Below are 19846 nucleotides of genomic sequence, written 5' to 3'. Positions count from 1 at the left end.
GGTCCTGACGTGAGCCTCTCTATTAAGTTTATAGTTTCTGTTTGATCTTTTATCTTCTCTCTACCTCTGAACACTCCTCTCTTTACTCAGAATTGTTTTACAACACAAATCAGCTGGGCTCTGAAAGCCATCTATCTCCCTGAGTGTCTTCAAATCAAATGTATTTGTCACATACATGTGTTTAGCAGATGTTATTGTTGGTGTCGAGAAAAATAAACAACATAGTTGTGTTCTTCAGGAATGTCAGTATCAGAGTGCTGAGGCTAGCTATGTGGTGGTGTCTGCGTCAAAAACATGGCACCCTATTTCCTATATAGAGCCATATGGGCCCTGTTTACAAGTAGTGCACTACATAGGGAATAGGGTGTCATTTTTCAGACGGAAGCACCTCCGCTAGCCTCAGCACTCTGATACTGACATTCCTGAAGAACACAACATTATGTTGTTTATGTTCTAAGAAGAACTGGACAGACAGAATTGTCCATCACATCTCACTGTCAACTTATTCCATTACTTTAGAGATAAAGGGGAAATACAAGGCAAGGGGAACATTTACCAAGACACTTAGATGGGCGAGTTGGAATGTGGGTTCAAGTCGTTTGTGCCTTAGTGAATGTGTGTGTCCCTGCCTGTGTGCGAGTGGGTGTGTGTGTGTGTGTGTGCGCTTGGGTGTGTGCGTGGGTGTGTGTGCGTGGGTGTGTGTTTGTGCACGTGGGTGTGTGTTTGTGTGTGTGCGTGGGTGTGTGTGTGCGCGTGGGTGTGTGTGTGCGTGGGTGTGTGTGTGCGTGTGGGTGTGTGCGTGGGTGTGTGCGTGCGTGGGTGTGTGCGTGGGTGTGTGTGTGTGTGCGCGTGGGTGGGTGTGTGTGTGCGCGTGTGTGTGCGCGTGGGTGTGTGTTTGTGTGTGCGCGCCCGGATGTATGTGTCCATCTTTGCCCCTGTTCATATTCTTACTGTGTTCATGTCTGGTTGCAGGCCAAGCACTTCCGTATCTACACTCACGAGGTGTTGGAGTTGGGTCATAATGTTTCCTTTCTGCTGCTGCTGCCGGCGGCTGAAGATGTGTGTACAGCTCCCGGACAGATCAACCCCTACACTCCCCACTCCGGCTTTCTCAACCTCCCTCTACAAATGTTTGAGCTGGGTACGTCTACACTGACCACGGCCTTACATTTACATTTACATTTAAGTCATTTAGCAGACGCTCTTATCCAGAGCGACTTACTTCTGTTAAGCCCCTCATTTTGTTGGAACATCTACTTTCTCCCATCTCTCCCTCCTCTATCCCTGTGTACATCTCTCCCTCCTCTATCCCTGTGTACATCTCTCCCTCCTCTATCCCTGTGTACATCTCTCCCTCCTCTATCCCTGTGTACATCTCTCCCTCCTCTATCCCTGTGTACATCTCTCCCTCCTCTATCCCTGTGTACATCTCTCCCTCCTCTATCCCTGTGTACATCTCTCCCTCCTCTATCCCTGTGTACATCTCTCCCTCCTCTATCCCTGTGTACAACTCTCCCTCCTCTATCCCTGTGTACATCTCTCCCTCCTCTATCCCTGTGTACAACTCTCCCTCCTCTATCCCTGTGTACATCTCTCCCTCCTCTATCCCTGTGTACATCTCTCTCTCTTTCTCCCATCTCTCCCTCCTCTATCCATGTGTACATCTCTCCCTCCTCTATCCCTGTGTACATCTCTCCCCCCTCTATCCCTGTGTACATCTCTCCCTCCTTTATCCCTGTGTACATCTCTCACTCCTCTATTCCTGTGTACATCTCTCCCTCCTCTATCCCTGTGTACATCTCTCCCTCCTCTATCCCTGTGTACATCTCTCTCTTTCTCCCATCTCTCCCTCCTCTATCCCTGTGTACATATCTCCCTCCTCTATCCCTGTGTACATCTCTCTCTCCTCTATCCCTGTGTACATCTCTCCCTCCTCAATCCCTGTGTACATCTCTCCCTCCTCTATCCCTGTGTACATCTCTCTCTCTTTCTCCCATCTCTCCCTCCTCTATCCCTTTGTACATCTCTCCCTCCTCTATCCCTGTGTACATCTCTCCCTCCTCTATCCCTGTGTACATCTCTCCCTCCTCTATCCCTGTGTACATCTCTCCCTCCTCTATCCCTGTGTACATCTCTCTCCCTCTATCCCTGTGTACAACTCTCCCTCCTCTATCCCTGTGTACATCTCTCCCTCCTCTATCCCTGTGTACATCTCTCCCTCCTCTATCCCTGTGTACAACTCTCCCTCCTCTATCCCTGTGTACATCTCTCTCTCTTTCTCCCATCTCTCCCTCCTCTATCCCTGTGTACATCTCTCTCTTTCTCCCTCACGCTCCCTTGAATGAGTGAGAGATTATTTTTTCTCTTTCTCTGTTGGCCCTTCCCTCTCTCTTTCTCGCTCTCTGTTCCTCTCTCCCTTCCTCTCCTTCTCTCTATTAGCCTCTGTTCTTCTCTCTCTCACTCTGTTTCTCTCTAATAGCCTCTGTTCTTCTCTCTCTCTCTCTCTGTTTCTCTCTGTTAGCCTCTGTTCTTCTCTCTCTTGCTCTGTTTCTCTCGGTTAGCCTCTGTTCTTCTCTCTCTCGCTCTGTTTCTCTCTCTCTCTGTGTTAGATCAGTGGTTGTAGATTCCTCTCTTTTCCTCTGGTCCGTAGGGCCACACATTAAATCAGTCTCTCTGAGGGTTCCAGAGCAGCGCCATGCTGATCTGACCTTTGACCCCCTCTCAGAGTGACTAGCCCCAGAGAATAGTAGTGGTGTGAATACAAAGACACGTTCATCAGTCACTGAATGTCTTGTTATACACCTGTTATACACCTGTTATACACCTGTTATATGCTGTTAACATATATTAACATATAGTTGTTTATTTGATCAAACCTTTATTTTTTCAGGCAAGTCCCATTGAGACTGATGTTTTTTACAAGGGTGCTCTGTTTACAAATGCAGAATAAAATGCATAACAAGGATTTAATAACACAATTATAACAATCTCGCCAGTCACTTCCGTGCGTATAAGAAGTTAACTAGTCTATATATTGTATTTTCTTATATATATTTGTCTCTTTAATCCACTTCTGTGCGAATATGAAGAAGTTCATTAAAAACACCTGGTCTTTCCATGACACAGACTGACCAGGTGAATCGAGGTGAAAGCTATGATCAGTTGTCACCTGTTAAATCCACTTCAATCAGTGTAGATGAAGGGGAGGAGGCAGGTTAAAGAAGGATTTTGAAGCCTTGAGACAATTGAGGCATGGATTGCGTTTGTGTGCCATTCAGAGGGTGAATGGGCAAGACAAAGGATTAAAGAACTACAACACTGCTGGGTTTTTCATGCTCAACAGTTTCCTGTGTGTATCAAGAATGGTCCACCACCCAAAGGACATAAAGCCAACTTGACATAACTAACAAATGCTTGTAGTCCATGCCCCAATGAATTGAGGCTGTTCTGAGGGTAAAGGGGGTGCAACTCAATATTAGGAAGGTGTTCCTATTGTTTTGTACACTCAGTGTACGTCTCGTTATACAGTATTAACACGGTATATGTCTCTATCCAGTCCATGTCTGTGCCTATAAGAAGTGATTTAGTCTATATATTGTATATTTGTCTCACTCCAGCCCAATTCTGTGAATACAAGGAGAATTTGGAGTCTATATTTTATATTCGAAAATATATTTCTCTCTCAAGCCCATTTCTGAGAATACAGGGATAAGTTTGAGGTTATATTTTATATTCAAACATATACTTATCTCTCCAGTCCACTTCTGTGCGAATAAGAAGTTCATTGGTCTATATATGTCTTGTCTCTCTCCAGTCCATTTCAGTGCCTACAAGGAGAAGTGCATCAGTCTGTACTGCCGCATGTCATCTGTCTTGGACCTGGATGCACTTATTACCCAGCAGGCACTGCGAGAGGCCATAATGGACACAGAGGTTTCCACTGCCAAACAGAGACACCAACATATACTGGACTATATACAGGTAGGGAGATATAACTGTCCCTGTAAATGTACAGCATGAAACTGGCAGCAGAGTTGCCAGCTAAATGCTGTAGTTTTGCTTTACAGCAGGGATGCTGTCACTTGTTTAACAGTAAGAAAAACAGTGTTGTATTATACAATACAGCATTATACTGTAAATAGGCCTACTGTAATAATTACAGCAACACAGCTGTATTATATAATTACAGTATTTTGCTGGCAACTCTGCTGCAAGTATAATGCTGTAAATGTACAGTACAGCATGTTACTGTAATATTTTTACGGTAATTGTAATGAATGAATTAAATTAATTGAAGGGAGGCAGGGTACAGTATTTTACTGTAATTGCTTGCGATTTGCTACTAGGTAATGTGTTTTCATATTACGGCATATCAAATATATATATATGTATATATATATAAAAATTAAACTTGTTTTTCAACCACTCCACAAATGTCTTGTTAACAAACTATAATTTTGGCAAATCGGTTAGGACATCTACTTTGTGCATGACACAAGTAATTTTTCCAACAATTGTTTACAGACATATTATTTCACTTCAATTCCAGTGGGTCAGAGGTTTACATACACTAAGTTGATTGTGCCTTTAAACAGCTTGGAAAATTCCAGAAAATTATGTCATGGCGTTAGAAGCTTCTGACAGGCTATTTGACATAATTTGATTCAATTGTAGGTGTACCTGTGGATGTATTTCAAGGCCTACCTTCAAACTCTGTGCCTCTTTGCTTGACATCATGGGAAAATCCAAAATAATCAGCCAAGACCTCAGAAAAACAGTTGTAGACCTCCACAAGTCTGGTTCATCCTTGGGAACAATTTCTAAACGCCTGAAGGTACCACGTTCATCTGTACAAACAATAGTACGCAAGTATAAACACCATGGGACCTCGCATGGAAGGAGACGCGTTCTGTCCTAGAGATGAACGTACTTTGGTGCGAAAAGTGCAAATCAATCCCAGAACAACAGCAAAGGACCTTGTGAAGATGTTGGAGGAAACAGGTACAAAAGTATCCATACCCACAGTAAAACGAGTCCTATGTCGACACAACCTGAAAGGCCGCTCAGCAAGGAAGAAGTCACTGCTCCAAAACCACCATAAAAAAAGCCAGACAACGATTTGCAACTGCACATGGGGACAAAGATCGTAATTTGTAGAGAAATGTCCTCTGGTCTGATGAAACAAAAATAGAACTGTTTGCCATAATGACCATCATTATGTTTGGAGGAGAAAGGGGGAGGCTTGCAAGCCGAAGAACACCATCCTAACCGTGAAGCACGGGGGTGGCAGCATCATGTTGGTGGGGGTGCTTTGCTGTGCAGGAGGGACCTGTGCACTTCACAAAATAGATGGTATCATGATTTTATATATTTATATTCAAATTTATATTTGTGTCATTCTCAAAACTTTTGGCCACGACTGTGCTGTTAAAACATGGTTTCATTGGAATTTACTACATAATTGACCAATTACCCCTAAAATCACCCAGAGTGCATTGGGAGTTATGACAATTTACTGTAAATACTTATTAGGGTACATTGCTGTTAGTTTTATTGTATAATACTGTAAAAACAACAACAAGTTTTAGCAGTGTAAGAAAATATGAAAGAATGTTGCTCCGGTAATATGGGTCATATGCATTTGCTGTTTGTTTTGGTTGTGTTTCAGATTATTTTGTACCCAATACAAATTAATGGTAAATAACGTATTGTGTCATTTTGGAGTCACTTATATTGTAAATAAGAATATAATATTTTTGGAAACACTTATACATTCATTTGAATGTTACCATGATTACGGATAATCCTGAATGAATTGTGAATAATGATGAGTGACAAAGTTAGAGGCATAAATATCATAAACAGGCAGTTAACCCACTGTTCCTAGGCCGTCATTGAAAATAAGAATTTGTTCTTAACTGACTTGCCTAGTTAAATAAAGGTAAAATAAATCAAATAAAATATTTTTTTGAACTATTTGGGCTAGAAATAAGTCGGTTTCTCTGTAGTAATGTGGCAAACAAAATGGTCACGAATCAAATCAAATGTATTTATATAGCCCTTCGTACATCAGCTGATATCTCAAAGTGCTGTACAGAAACCCAGCCTAAAACCCCAAACAGCAAGCAATGCAGGTGTAGAAGCACGGTGGCTAGGAAAAACTCCCTAGAAAGGCCAAAACCTAGGAAGAAACCTAGAGAGGAACCAGGCTATGTGGGTTGGCCAGTCCTCTTCTGACTGTGCCGGGTGTTGTTTGTAACAGAACATGGCCAAGATGTTCAAATGTTCATAAATGACCAGCATGGTCAAATAATAATAATCACAGGCAGAACAGTTGAAACTGGAGGTGGACTGGGGACAGCAAAGAGTCTTCATGACAGGTAGTCCTGAGGCATGGTCCTAGGGTTCAGGTACTCCGAGAGAAAGAGAGAATTAGAGAGAGCATACTTAAATTCACACAGGACACCGGATAGGACAGGAGAAGTACTCCAGATATAACAAACTGACCCTAGCCCCCCGACACATAAACTATTGCAGCATAAATACTGGAGGCTGAGACTGAAACGAGTCTGTGCTCAGTTTATTCACTATGGCACCCAGAGGCTGCGGTACAGCGAAGCCTAATCATTAAAACAATTATTATCTGGGTGATTTCTTTCTTCTCCTATTTTACTAAAATAGTCTGAGCTTCATGTGTCTCACCCGACAGCATGAGGTTGGTACCTGAAACTGAAAACATGACTCTACAGTAGGCATAAACTAGAGTCATTTTTTAAAGAGGCTTCCAATTACAGTTAATAACTTTTCAGCATTTTACCCATAATGCAGTGCAATCTACAGCATTCATTCAAAACAAGGTGCATTATACAGTGTTTTGCTGTTAAAGTGTGCCGTATGTAAACTGTGTGACGGTTTACTGGAAAACACACAGTTATATGTGATAATATATTTCAGATGGCTATATCTAACTTGGAAAAGTAAAGTCACTTTACTGTCCCTTTATGGGAGCGTCAATTCAATCAGTACGGTGTGAAATACAGTGAGCTCCAAAAGTATTTTAGTTGTTTTGGCACTGTACTCCAGCATTATATAATGACTACTGTCATACTGTCAGCTTTCATTTGAAGGTATTTTCATCCATATCGGGTGAACCAGGTAGAAATTATAGCACTTTTTGTACATAGTATTGGGACAAATTCAAGTAGTAAAAAGTGAAGTATTTGGTCCCATATTCATAGCATGCAATGACTACATCAAACTTGTGACTCTACACATTTGTTGGATGCATTTGCTGTTTGTTTTGGTTGTGTTTCAGATTACTTTTATGTTAAATAAAAATAGAATATGTTTCTGAACACGTCTACATTAATGTGGATGCTACCATGGTTATGGATAGTGAATTGTGAATGACGATGAGTGAGAAATTTACAGACGCACAAACGTCATACCGCCAAGACATGCAAACCTCTCACCATTACAATAACAGTGGCGGTTAGGATTTTTTGGGTGGGTATGATATTTATGCCTCTAACTTTGTCACTCATCATTATTCACAATTCATTCAGGATTACCCGTAATCATGGTAGTTTTCACATGAATGTATAAGTGTTTCCAAACATATTATATTCTTATTTACAATATAAGTGACTCCAAAATGACACAATACATTATTTACCATTCATTTGTATTGGGCACAAAATAATCTGAAACACAACCAAAACAAACAGAAAATGCATTCAACAAATGTGTCGAGTCACAAGCTTGAAGTAGTCATTGCGAACTATGAATATGGGACCAAATACTTAACTTTCTACTTCTTTAATACACACAGAAGTGAATTTGTCCCAATACATTTGGTCCCCTAAAATGGGGGTACTATGTAGAAAAAGTGCTTTAATTCCTAAACGGTTCGCCCGAGATGGATACCCTCAAATGAACAGTCTGCCCTTTAACCTCAAATTTAATCATTTCCTTTCCATAGTGCTGGAGTACAGAGGCAAAACAACAACACGTGTCACTGTCCCAAAACCTTTGGAGCTGTATAACTGTATAAACCATGTGTATCTATTTCTAATAAAAACGCATGAGTCCTTTTTTTCACATTCATCAAAAGAAAATGGTTTAAAAGCTTATTTTTCATATCGTTTATGTTGTCCATTTTTCAGTAAATATCTTTATCACGCACCAAAAATCTAAGAAACAGCAGAAACAACTGCGCTAATAATCCTATTGGAGTCAGTTTATTGATGTAATAAAGCCTAACTGCTACGAGTACTAGCTGTTAAATAGCTTGTTTTTCTAATGTTAAAGAACTCCATAACTGCCCAGCCTTCTCTCTCATGTCAGAAAGTTGAAAGCATGAAAGTAAACCCATCTGGTGTTTTTCTCTGTGAAGGAACTAATCCAGCTTTTACCACCATGGTCTCTACTGGTAATGGAGACCAACCACAAAACCACAAGTGTGTTTCTGTGATCTGAGAGTGTGTGTGTGATCTGAGAGTGTGTGTGTGATCTGAGAGAGAGTGTGTGTGTGTTCTGAGCTCAGAGAGGCACGGAAAAATGTGGCCCCCAAACCACAGATTACACAGTACTCGGGAGAGCGAGAGAGAGCGACAGGGGAAAAAATAATACCAATCATGAATGACTGAGAGGGAGAGTGTGTGTGGGTGGGGATGTCTGAATATGTGTCTCTGTATAAAAGTGCCAATGTCTGTCTCTCAGTCTGTGTATGTGCATGAGTCTGCCTCTGTGTGTGCATGTAAATCTCATAGTTGTGCGTGTTTGTGCATTTGTGTGTGTGTATGTGAGCTCAGCCATGTGGGCTGCATTAGAGAGAGTGAAGTGTCAATGTGAGGGGGCAAAGCGTGTGAAAAGAGGCCCGTCTGTCTGAAAGCTCTTAGTGCTGGCCTGTCATACCACAGTCTGTCTAGATACTGGGAGGTCCTGTCAGGGTGCGTGTGTGTGCACGTACGTGCATTTCTATGTGTGTGCGCATTGTTACTTGCGAGTGTATAGGTGCGTGAAAGCGTTTCTGTGTTTACGTGCCTGTGTGTGTGTATCTGCGGCGTGTGTGTGTGGCTGTGCAGAAATGATGACGTTAAGCCATCTCATTGTACAATTTGTTTAGACTTGCCATTACTTGATCGGGGGATTCCCTTACTGTGGTATTGTTGTCGAAGACTGGTTTAGTCCAGTAAACATCCTGTTAGTATTGTGTGGAAGTGCATCTTATTCAATTCATCACTGGATTTGGCATCACCCTCACATCAACTGACTAAATGAGTGAGTGGACTATGTAAGGCCTGCGTCTTTTGAACATTGGAAGGAAGCCTCTGGTAATCTGGACTCCTGAGAGGAGAATTAGGGGACCAACCTCTAACCTCAATATGTGCAGTTCCTATTGTGTAGTTCAACACATTGATATACTATAAACCGACGTTGTCGTGCTGTGTGCGCTTGCGTCATTCATCCTCCAAAGGAACCACAAGCCAAGCTGCCTCTGGCTCTCTCAGGCACCACGACAGCCTGGTGGTGGGGGAGAGACCCCAGCAGTGGGGCCCCTGCCCTGGATCAAACCAAGCTGCCTCTGGCTCTCTCAGGCACCACGACAGCCTGGTGGTGGGGGAGAGACCCCAGCAGTGGGGCCCCTGCCCTGGATCAAACCAAGCTGCCTCTGGCTCTCTCAGGCACCACGACAGCCTGGTGGTGGGGGAGAGACCCCAGCAGTGGGGCCCCTGCCCTGGATCAAACCAAGCTGCCTCTGGCTCTCTCAGGCACCACGACAGCCTGGTGGTGGGGAGAGACCCCAGCAGTGGGGCCCCTGCCCTGGATCAAACCAAGCTGCCTCTGGCTCTCTCAGGCACCACGACAGCCTGGTGGTGGGGGAGAGACCCCAGCAGTGGGGCCCCTGCCCTGGATCAAACCAAGCTGCCTCTGGCTCTCTCAGGCACCACGACAGCCTGGTGGTGGGGAGAGACCCCAGCAGTGGGGCCCCTGCCCTGGATCAAACCAAGCTGCCTCTGGCTCTCTCAGGCACCACGACAGCCTGGTGGTGGGGGAGAGACCCCAGCAGTGGGGCCCCTGCCCTGGATCAAACCAAGCTGCCTCTGGCTCTCTCAGGCACCACGACAGCCTGGTGGTGGGGGAGAGACCCCAGCAGTGGGGCCCCTGCCCTGGATCAAACCAAGCTGCCTCTGGCTCTCTCAGGCACCACGACAGCCTGGTGGTGGGGGAGAGGCCCCAGCAGTGGGGCCCCTGCCCTGGATCAAAGGAGAGTGGAGGGGGGCATCTGTGTGAATAGGGGGAATAGATAGGATAGGGTGCCATTTAGGATTCAGACTAAGTAAGCTTCATTGATTGAAGCGAAGGGAAGCTAGAATCATTCCTCTGCAGTCAGTTTCCTCAGTTGCTTTTCTAATGGCACCCTATTCCAGATGGGCCCTGGTCAAAACTTGTGCACTATACAGGAAATATCCATAATCTTAAAGCCAATATTGCATACTATATATCTCCTCTCCCCTTCAGTAGGAATAGTAGAGGAACAAATATGCCCGTAAACCAGCCAACCGTCCCGCATCACTCCCAATACGATCCCCCCTCTGGTTCTCATCTGCGTCTCACGCTGAATACCGTCCCACTCTGGCTCCAGTCCTTAGCTCCAGTGTGGGTTAATGGAATCTAAAGATGTCTGGTCAGAATGGGCAATTTCCTGTTTCAGGAGGAAGTCCTTTTGTCTGGCGCGCCTTACCTGTCACCATCATTTGGACTCACTGGGACCACTGCTCTCTCTGCTGGCTGGAGCCTACCTGGAGAGGGGCGGGGTAGTCGTGTGTGTGTGTGCGTGTGTGTGCGTGTGTGTGAGAAAGTTTCCCCGTCACTTTCAGTAAGACTCATTTCTGAGATGACTTCTGGCTCCCTGCAGGCGTCTTGTGAGCTCTTGCTGTCAGGAAATTATGCTGCATCAAGAGCACACACACACACAGAATAGTCTTACACTCTCTCCCTCTCACACACCCACACACACAGGTCTTGGATGACACTTGGATCATCTGTCGAGTGCTCAAGAGAGATGATACTGCTGTGCTGATGAATGCTGGGAGTCTGGGGGATGCTACCTTTCTGGAAGCTATAGTGGGTTTCCTCTCCTGATTAGGGCTAGACGCAATCTGTTGAGATTGAATTTCCTCAATCTACAGAAATCATTGGCAATCAACTATTTAAGTAAGTGGAATGAAGGGAAATACCTTGAAAGGAGGACAATGGAAGTTCAGTAAAAAGCTTTTTAATGATTAAAATCCCAAGCATTTTAGAATGAAAGCCTTCATCAGGGTGCTTAGAAAAGTTAAATGGCAGTTGACATGCATCCAGTTCCTTCTGGCTTCTTGGCTTTCAGAGAAGTGTATGGCTGGATTAGCATGCATTATTATCATACCCATTTACAGACCATTCATCCCTTTCACTGATCCCTCTTCATGCAGAACTGTTTACCTCCCGGATATACAGTATACTCTTATATATAAATATACCTCTCAAATATTATGTAAAACATGTAAGACCCTCTTATCTGAAATATAGCCCACCTCTCATACAGTATAAGACCCTCATATTTCATATCCTGTATTTGAGATACACAGTAATATTCTTGCCTTTGGCTGTAAAAGAGTGATGGAATTCGGTTATAGGGAGAAAGAGAGGAATATCCTCTATTATTCCCAGTTTTGTCTCCCTCTCTGCCATCTGATCCACGGCATTCTTTCCAGCTGAGTCATCCCCTGGTGTCACTCTCTTTTATTAATTTGTGTGTGTGTATGTCATCTCGTGGTGTCAGTCTCTTTTATATATATGTGTGTGTGTGTGTCATCCCCTGGTGTCAGTCTCTTTTATATATATATATATGTGTGTGTGTCATCCCCTGGTGTCAGTCTCTTTTATATATATGTATGTGTGTGTGTCATCCCCTGGTGTCAGCCTCTTTTATGTGTGTGTGTGTGTGTGTGTGTGTGTGTGTGTGTGTGTGTGTGTGTGACACCATGAGATGACACACACACACACACACACACACATATATATAAAAGAGACTGACGCCAGGGGATGACACACATATATATAAAAGAGACTGACACCACGAGATGACACACACAGTCTCTTTTATGTATATATACAGTGGGGCAAAAAAGTATTTAGTCAGCCACCAATTGTGCAAGTTTTCCCACTTAAAAAGATGAGAGAGGCCTGTCATTTTTATCATAAGTACACTTCAACTATGACAGACAAAATGAGAAAAGAAATCCAGAAAATCACATTGTAGGATTTTTTATGAATTTATTTTCAAATTATGGTGGAAAATAAGTATTTGGTCACCTACAAACAAGCAAGATTTCTGGCTCTCACAGACCTGTAAGAGGCTCCTCTGTCCTCCACTCGTTACCTGTATTAATGACTCCTGTTTGAACTTGTTATCAGTATAAAAGACACCTGCCCACAACCTCAAACAGTCACACTCCAAACTCCACTATGGCCAAGACCAGAGAGCTGTCAAAGGACACCAGAAACAAAATTGTAGACCTGCACCAGGCTGGGAAGACTGAATCTTCAATAGGTAAGCAGCTTGGTTTGAAGAAATCAACTGTGGGAGCAATTATTAGGAAAGACATACAAGACCACTGATAATCTCCCTCAATCTGGGGCTCCACGCAAGATCTCACCCCGTGGGGTCAAAATGATCACAGGAACGGTGAGCAAAAATCCCAGAACCACACGGGGGGACCTAGTGAATGACCTGCAGAGAGCTGGGACCAAAGTAACAAAGCCTACCATCAGTAACACACTACCCCGCCAGGGACTCAAATCCTGCAGTGCCAGACGTGTCCCCCTGCTTAAGCCAGTACATGTCCAGGCCCGTCTGACGTTTGCTAGAGAGCATTTGGATGATCCAGAAGAAGATTGGGAGAATGTCAGATGGTCAGATGAAACCAAAATATAACTTTTTGGTAAAAACTCAAGTTGTCGTGTTTAGAGGACAAAGAATGCTGAGTTGCATCCAAAGAACACCATACCTACTGTGAAGCATGGGGGTGGAAACATCATGCTTTGGGGCTGTTTTTCTGCAAAGGGACCATGAATGGGGCCATGTATCATGAGATTTTGAGTGAAAACCTCCTTCCTTCAGCAAGGGCTGATGGCTGATGAAGATGAAACGTGGCTGGGTCTTTCAGCATGACAATGATCCCAAACACACCGCCCGGGCAACGAAGGAGTGGCTTCGTAAGAAGCATTTCAAGGTCCTGGAGTGGCCTAGCCAGTCTCCAGATCTCAACCCCATAGAAAATCTTTGGAGGGAATTGAAAGTCCATGTTGCCCAGCAACAGCCCCAAAACATCACTGCTCTAGAGGAGATGTGCATGGAGGAATGGGCCAAAATACCAGCAACAGTGTGTGAAAACCTTGTGAAGACTTACAACAGAAAACGTTTGACCTCTGTCATTGCCAACAAAGGGTATATAACAAAGTATTGAGATAAACTTTTGTTACTGACCAAATACTTATTTTCCACCATAATTTGCAAATAAATATATAAAAATCCTACAATGTGATTTTCTGGATTTCTTTTCTCATTTTGTCTGTCATAGTTGAAGTGTACCTATGATGACAATTACAGGCCTCTCTCATCTTTTTAAGTGGGAGAACTTGCACAATTGGTGGCTGACTAAATACTTTTTGTGTGTGTGTGTGTGTGTGTGTGTGTGTTATCCCCTGGTGTAAGTCTCTTTTATATATTTATATATGTGTGTGTGTCATCTCGTGGTGTCACTAAGCGCTCTCATACTGTCTCAGACAGACACCTAATTGCTGCTTAACATTTGTCATGCTTCATTCTCTACACACAAGGAAACACAGAACAATGCTCTCTCTCTCTCTCTCTCTCTCTCTCTCTCTCTCTCTCTCTCTCTCTCTCTCTCACCCTGACTCCCAGGGGAGGTTTGGAGTGATGGAAAGAATGAGAGGGGGAATAGGAGGAGTGAAAGCAGGAATGACGTTTGGTTACGGTGGCCTAGGGCCCCTGATAAGATTGGAACCACATTGGAGACTGCATGCATGGGGAGACTGGCAGGAGAAGGGCTTTGGTGTGCAGCCAGTCATTGTTATGGTCACAATGTGCTTTCTATTCTATACATTCATCCCTAATGGCACCCTATTCCCTATATAGTGCACTACTTTTGACCAGAGCAAATAGCACTGTGTAGGGAATAGGGTGCCATTTGGGACAGTCTATACATTCACTACTGCTTCTTCACCAGACTGCTGTGATATGATCAGGTGCCAATTAAATGCAGGATTCTGTGTAGAGGAATCATATGCATTATGCATAGTTCTATTCGCTACAAACCCTTTGACTGTGTGGGAATATACAACAGTACACACACTTGCACAAACACACATTCACCGACACACAGACACACACACCTGTGTGGTAATAATGTATTTAGTGAAGCTGTAGGCTTAATGTGTGAAGGGTTTTGTCCCTCTCGGAGTGAAATAGAAATAGAAACCTGCAGCTAACCGTAAGCTGCTGTACTTACTTAGCTCTCAGCATTAGTATCCAGGGGTCTACTAGTGTCACTTTCTCCTGGCTATCTTGACCTGGACCTGACTTTTGTTCTCCATTTCAGCAACTGGATGAGATGTGTTTTAACTGTTATAATCAACTACAACTATCTATAACTATGACTTAAAACTGTTATAATCAATTACAACTAATTATAACTATGATGCTTTATAACTGTTATAATGAACAATAACTATGATGTTTTATAACTGTTATAATCAACTAACTATGATGCTTTATAACTTATATAATCAACTAAATATAACTATGATTTATAACTGTTATAATCAACTACAACTAATTATAACTATGATGCTTTATAACTGTTATAATCAATTACAACTAATTATAACTATGATGCTTTATAACTGTTATAATCAACTATAATGAACTAACTTTGATGCTTTATAACTATTATAATCAACTATAATGAACTACAACTATAATGCTTTATATAATCAACTATAACTATAATGCTTTATATAATCAACTATAACTATGATGCTTTATATAATCAACTATAACTATGATGCTTTATATAATCAACTATAACTATGATGCTTTATATAATCAACTATAACTATGATGCTTTATATAATCAACTATAACTATGATGCTTTATATAATCAACTATAACTATGATGCTTTATATAATCAACTATAACTATGATGCTTTATATAATCAACTATAACTATGATGCTTTATATAATCAACTATAACTATGATGCTTTATATAATCAACTATAACTATGATGCTTTATATAATCAACTATAACTATGATGCTTTATATAATCAACTATAACTATGATGCTTTATATAATCAACTATAACTATGATGCTTTATATAATCAACTATAACTATGATGCTTTATATAATCAACTATAACTATGATGCTTTATATAATCAACTATATCTATCATGCTTTATATAATCAACTATAACTATGATTTATAACTGTTATAATGAACTATAACTAACTCTAACTATGATGCTTTATAACTGTTATAATGAACTAACTATAACTATGATGCTTTATAACTGTTATAATGAACTAACTATAACTATGATGCTTTATAACTGTTATAATGAACTATAACTAACTATAACTATGATGCTTTATAACTATTATAATAATCTCTTCTTTTTAAAAAAAATGTACCCCTTTTTCTCCCCAATTTCATGGTATCCAATTGTTTAGTAGCTACTATCTTGTCTCATCGCTACAACTCCCATACAGGCTCGGGATAGACGAAGGTTGAAAGCCATGCGTCCTCCGATACACAACCCAACCAAGCCGCGCTGCTTCTTAACACAGTGCGCATCCAACCCGGAAGCCAGCCGCACCAATGTGTCGGAGGAAACACCGTGCACCTGGCAACAAGGAGACAAGGACATCCCTCCCTACCGACCAAGCCCTCCCTAACCCGGAGGGCTTATAACTATTATAATGAACGGATGTTTATAACTGTTATAATGAGATGGCTTAAAATAACTATAACTAAATATAATGAAATCTAACTATAACTGATGATGCTTTATAACTATTATAATGAACAATAACTAACTATATCTATGATGCTTTATAACTATTATAATAATCTATTTCTAACTATAACTGTGATGCTTTATAACTGTTATAATGAACTAACTATAACTATGATGCTTTATAACTGTTATAATGAACTATAACTAACTATATCTATGATGCTTTATAACTATTATAATAATCTATTTCTAACTATAACTGTGATGCTTTATAACTGTTATGATGAACTAACTATAACTATGATGCTTTATAACTGTTACAATGAACTAACTATAACTATGATGCTTTATAACTATTATAATAAACTATAATGAACTACAACCATAATGCTTTATATAATCAACTATATCTATGATGCTTTATATAATCAACTATAACTATGATGCTTTATAACTGTTATAATGAACTAACTATAAATTTGATGCTTTATAACTGTTATAATCAACTGTAACTATGATGCTTTAGACCTATTATAATCAACTATATGAACTATAACTATGATGCTTTATAACTGTTATAATCAACTGTAACTATGATATTTTATAACTGTTATAATCAATTACAACTAATTATAACTATGATACTTTATAACTGTTATAATCAACTAACTATAAATATGATTTATAACCATTAAAATCAACTATAACTATAACTGATGCTTTATAACTATTATAATCAACTATAACTATGATGCTTTATAACTGTTATAATCAACTAACTATAACTATGATGCTTTATAACTATTAAAATCAACTATAACTAAATATGATGCTTTATAACTGTTATAATCAACTAACTATAACTGATGCTTTATAACTATTATAATCAACTATAACTATGATGCTTTATAACTGTTATAATCAACTAACTATAACTATGATGCTTTATAACTATTAAAATCAACTATAACTAAATATGATGCTTTATAACTATTATAATCAACTATAACTATGATGCTTTATATTATCAACTACAACTATGATGCTTTATATAATCAACTATAACTATGATGCTTTATAACTGTGTTATAATGAGTGCATTTTGTTCTCTATTGCAGCAGCTGGATGAGATGTGGCGGGAGCTGCGTTGGATCACTGATGCCCTGCAGTGTGCCCGCTACAAGCAGCCCCGTGGCGGTGTGCCCATCACCAGCCTGGTCAATGCCAGCGAGCCTGAGTCAGACCAGGGGGCACAGAAGAGTGACTCAGCATCCTCTACCATGGACTACCTACCCACACCATCACCATCACCTGAGCTACGGCGCAGGAAGGATGTTAGTGGTGAGGAGAATGCACACAGAGAAAGACACACACACTGTCTTGGCTGTCCATCGAAGACGATGATGACGATGCTCCTCTTGAGGATGGGGTTGTATGGGTGTGTTAGCCCTTCTGGCGCTGGTGCCACTTCACACCTATAGATGCAGTGCATACAAATACACAGACATAAACATACATATTGACAGACATTTGTCCACCTCCTCACTCTCAATACACTGGAAGTAAGTCAGGAATGGTATTTATCATAAGCTAAACACATACCCCCACTCTATAATCATAGTTTGTACTGTGTCTGTGTGCAACGCTATTTTGTACATGGACTGTGTGTGTGTTTCTTACCCATCTGTCTCTCTGTCTCCTCCCTCAGACTCCCAGCTGGGGTCAGATGAGGACGGTTGTTCAGAGGTGTTCCTGCCGACAGACAGTGACTACGACTCCAGCGAAGCCTTGTCCCCACGCGAGCTGGACCTGCTCTACTCCCCCCCACAGGACCTATCCCAGCAGGCCGTGCACGCCCTGGGAGGTAGCGCTCCCGACGTACTACAGATACACGAGCTCAGGTACAAGAACGACCTCTAACCAATGTTCCCTGTAAAAAGATTTTGGCACTGAGCAAATATGAATGTTGTGAAAGTTATGTGCAACTTCCGGCGTGCATTTACTGTGAACACTGAGGCTATACCTGCTTTATGTTACAGTTTTAACAGTGGCCAAGTAGACTACTGTGGCTATTTGATCATAATGTAGGCCTACTAGAGTGGCCTACCATCAAAAACAATGGCAGAAAATGCAGTTACATTGAAAGTAGCTAATATTGTATTGATTCAAGCACAATTCCCACAATAGATCGAAACATTGATAGTGTTAACTAAAGGCAAAACTCTAGAAAGATGAGTGAAGCTTCTCTGTGCGGGCTAATATTTATTCTGGGAACATTGCCTCTAACCCTAACATTGACATACTGCAAATACACAAGCTCAGGTACGAAAACGACCTCTAACCCTGACCCTAACCTTGACCCTGACGTACTGCAGATACAAGCTCAGGTACGAGAATAACCTTTAACCCTGACCCTAACGTAATGCAGATACACAAGCTCAGGTAGATATAGAGTTGCCACTCTTGTCCTGTCCAGTCCACTTGTGTCCACGAAAACCTCTTCCTTTCACTCTCCCCCAGCCCCAGATTTGTCCTTTTCCCTCTCTCTCCTTTCCTCTACTATCTCCTTTCCTCCTCTTTCCCTCTCCCCATCTCTTTTTGACAGCCATGAATAGAACCTAACAAATCTTATTTTTTATTTTCCAGGTACAGCATCTGCCAGCCCAAAGACCTCGCTCTCTCCCCTCCCTCCCCTCTCTCCCCCGCCTTCTCCCTCTCCCCAGGCCCAATCCTCTCCCCCGCTCCACCCCTCTCACCTGCCCCCATCTTCCCTGAGACCACTCTATCCTGCTCCAAAACCCTGGAGGGTCTCTCCCTCTCCAAAACGACCCAGGACAAGCACTCCTTCACCCCGTTGCGGCACCTTGCCAACCCCCCAGCCAAGCGGAAGCTGCTGTCCCGGAGCCACGGGGCTACTGGGGCCCAGGCGGGTTACTTCAGCGGTCCCCAGCGGTGGCTCAGGGGCCACAGCGACAGCCACACGGGGTCCCTGTCCGAGGGGGTCTATACCAGGCAGAGGGACCCAGACCTGACCACCCTGCCCCTGAATCTCCCATCACCTCAGGGGGAGATATATGCTAGTCATGCTTCCTGTGTCCTGGAGGGCCGGAGGGGGGGACAGAGGGAGCCCAAGCCCCATATCAGGACTATCTTTGTGGAACCGTGTAAGGAAACGTCACCTGAGAACAGGGGCTGTGGAGAGGAGGAGAGAGGGATGGAGGGAAAGGGAGGGATGGAGAGAGGGGCAGGGGTGACAATGGTTTTGGCAGAGGAGGGGTCAGGAGAGGAGGGGTATGAAGGAGCGAGAGCCCAGGATCTGGACTCAGACGACCAAACAAACGCACAGGTGTCAGAGATCCTCAGCAGCAAGCTCTAGGATTAGACAATGGTTCGGCAAGGCGCTCCAGGATTGGACAATGCTCAGTAATATGCTCTAGGATTGGCCATGTTCAGCATTTGACAGTGGTTCAGTAACAACCTCCAGGATTGGACAATAGCTCAGCAACATGATCTAGGAGTGGACAGGACTGAGTAACACGCTTTTGAACGATTGGACATAGGCTAATTGATGACAGCTGGATGGAGCAATGTTGTTTTGGTGCATTGCATACAGTCCCTCATCCCTGTGTCCAAACTGATAATGATGCCCCTTTTCCTGTCTGTTTGTCTCTGTGTGTGCTGTTGTGTGGGTCTATATCTTTCTTTTATCCCTTTCTCTTTCTATCTATCCTTCAAATTACTGTGGACAGGCAT

At 42.4% G+C, this 19846-nt stretch overlaps 1 protein-coding gene across 1 annotated transcript in view; it reads left to right on the top strand.

Moving 5' to 3' along the window:
* Positions 1–19469, top strand: part of ankfn1a (ankyrin repeat and fibronectin type III domain containing 1a) — a 243850-nt gene extending 224381 nt beyond the window's left edge. The window contains exons 21-25 of the mRNA XM_065012544.1: positions 973–1141; positions 3815–3981; positions 17212–17434; positions 17802–17994; positions 18740–19469. Of these exons, the coding sequence (XP_064868616.1) occupies positions 973–1141; positions 3815–3981; positions 17212–17434; positions 17802–17994; positions 18740–19469 (1482 nt within the window). The remainder of the gene's footprint in view (positions 1–972; positions 1142–3814; positions 3982–17211; positions 17435–17801; positions 17995–18739) is intronic.
* The last annotated feature ends 377 nt before the right edge of the window (positions 19470–19846 follow it).

The sequence above is a fragment of the Oncorhynchus nerka genome, linkage group LG28 (assembly GCF_034236695.1).
Source record: "Oncorhynchus nerka isolate Pitt River linkage group LG28, Oner_Uvic_2.0, whole genome shotgun sequence".
NCBI lineage: Eukaryota > Metazoa > Chordata > Actinopteri > Salmoniformes > Salmonidae > Oncorhynchus > Oncorhynchus nerka.
This window is presented reverse-complemented; position numbering and strand designations above follow the sequence as displayed.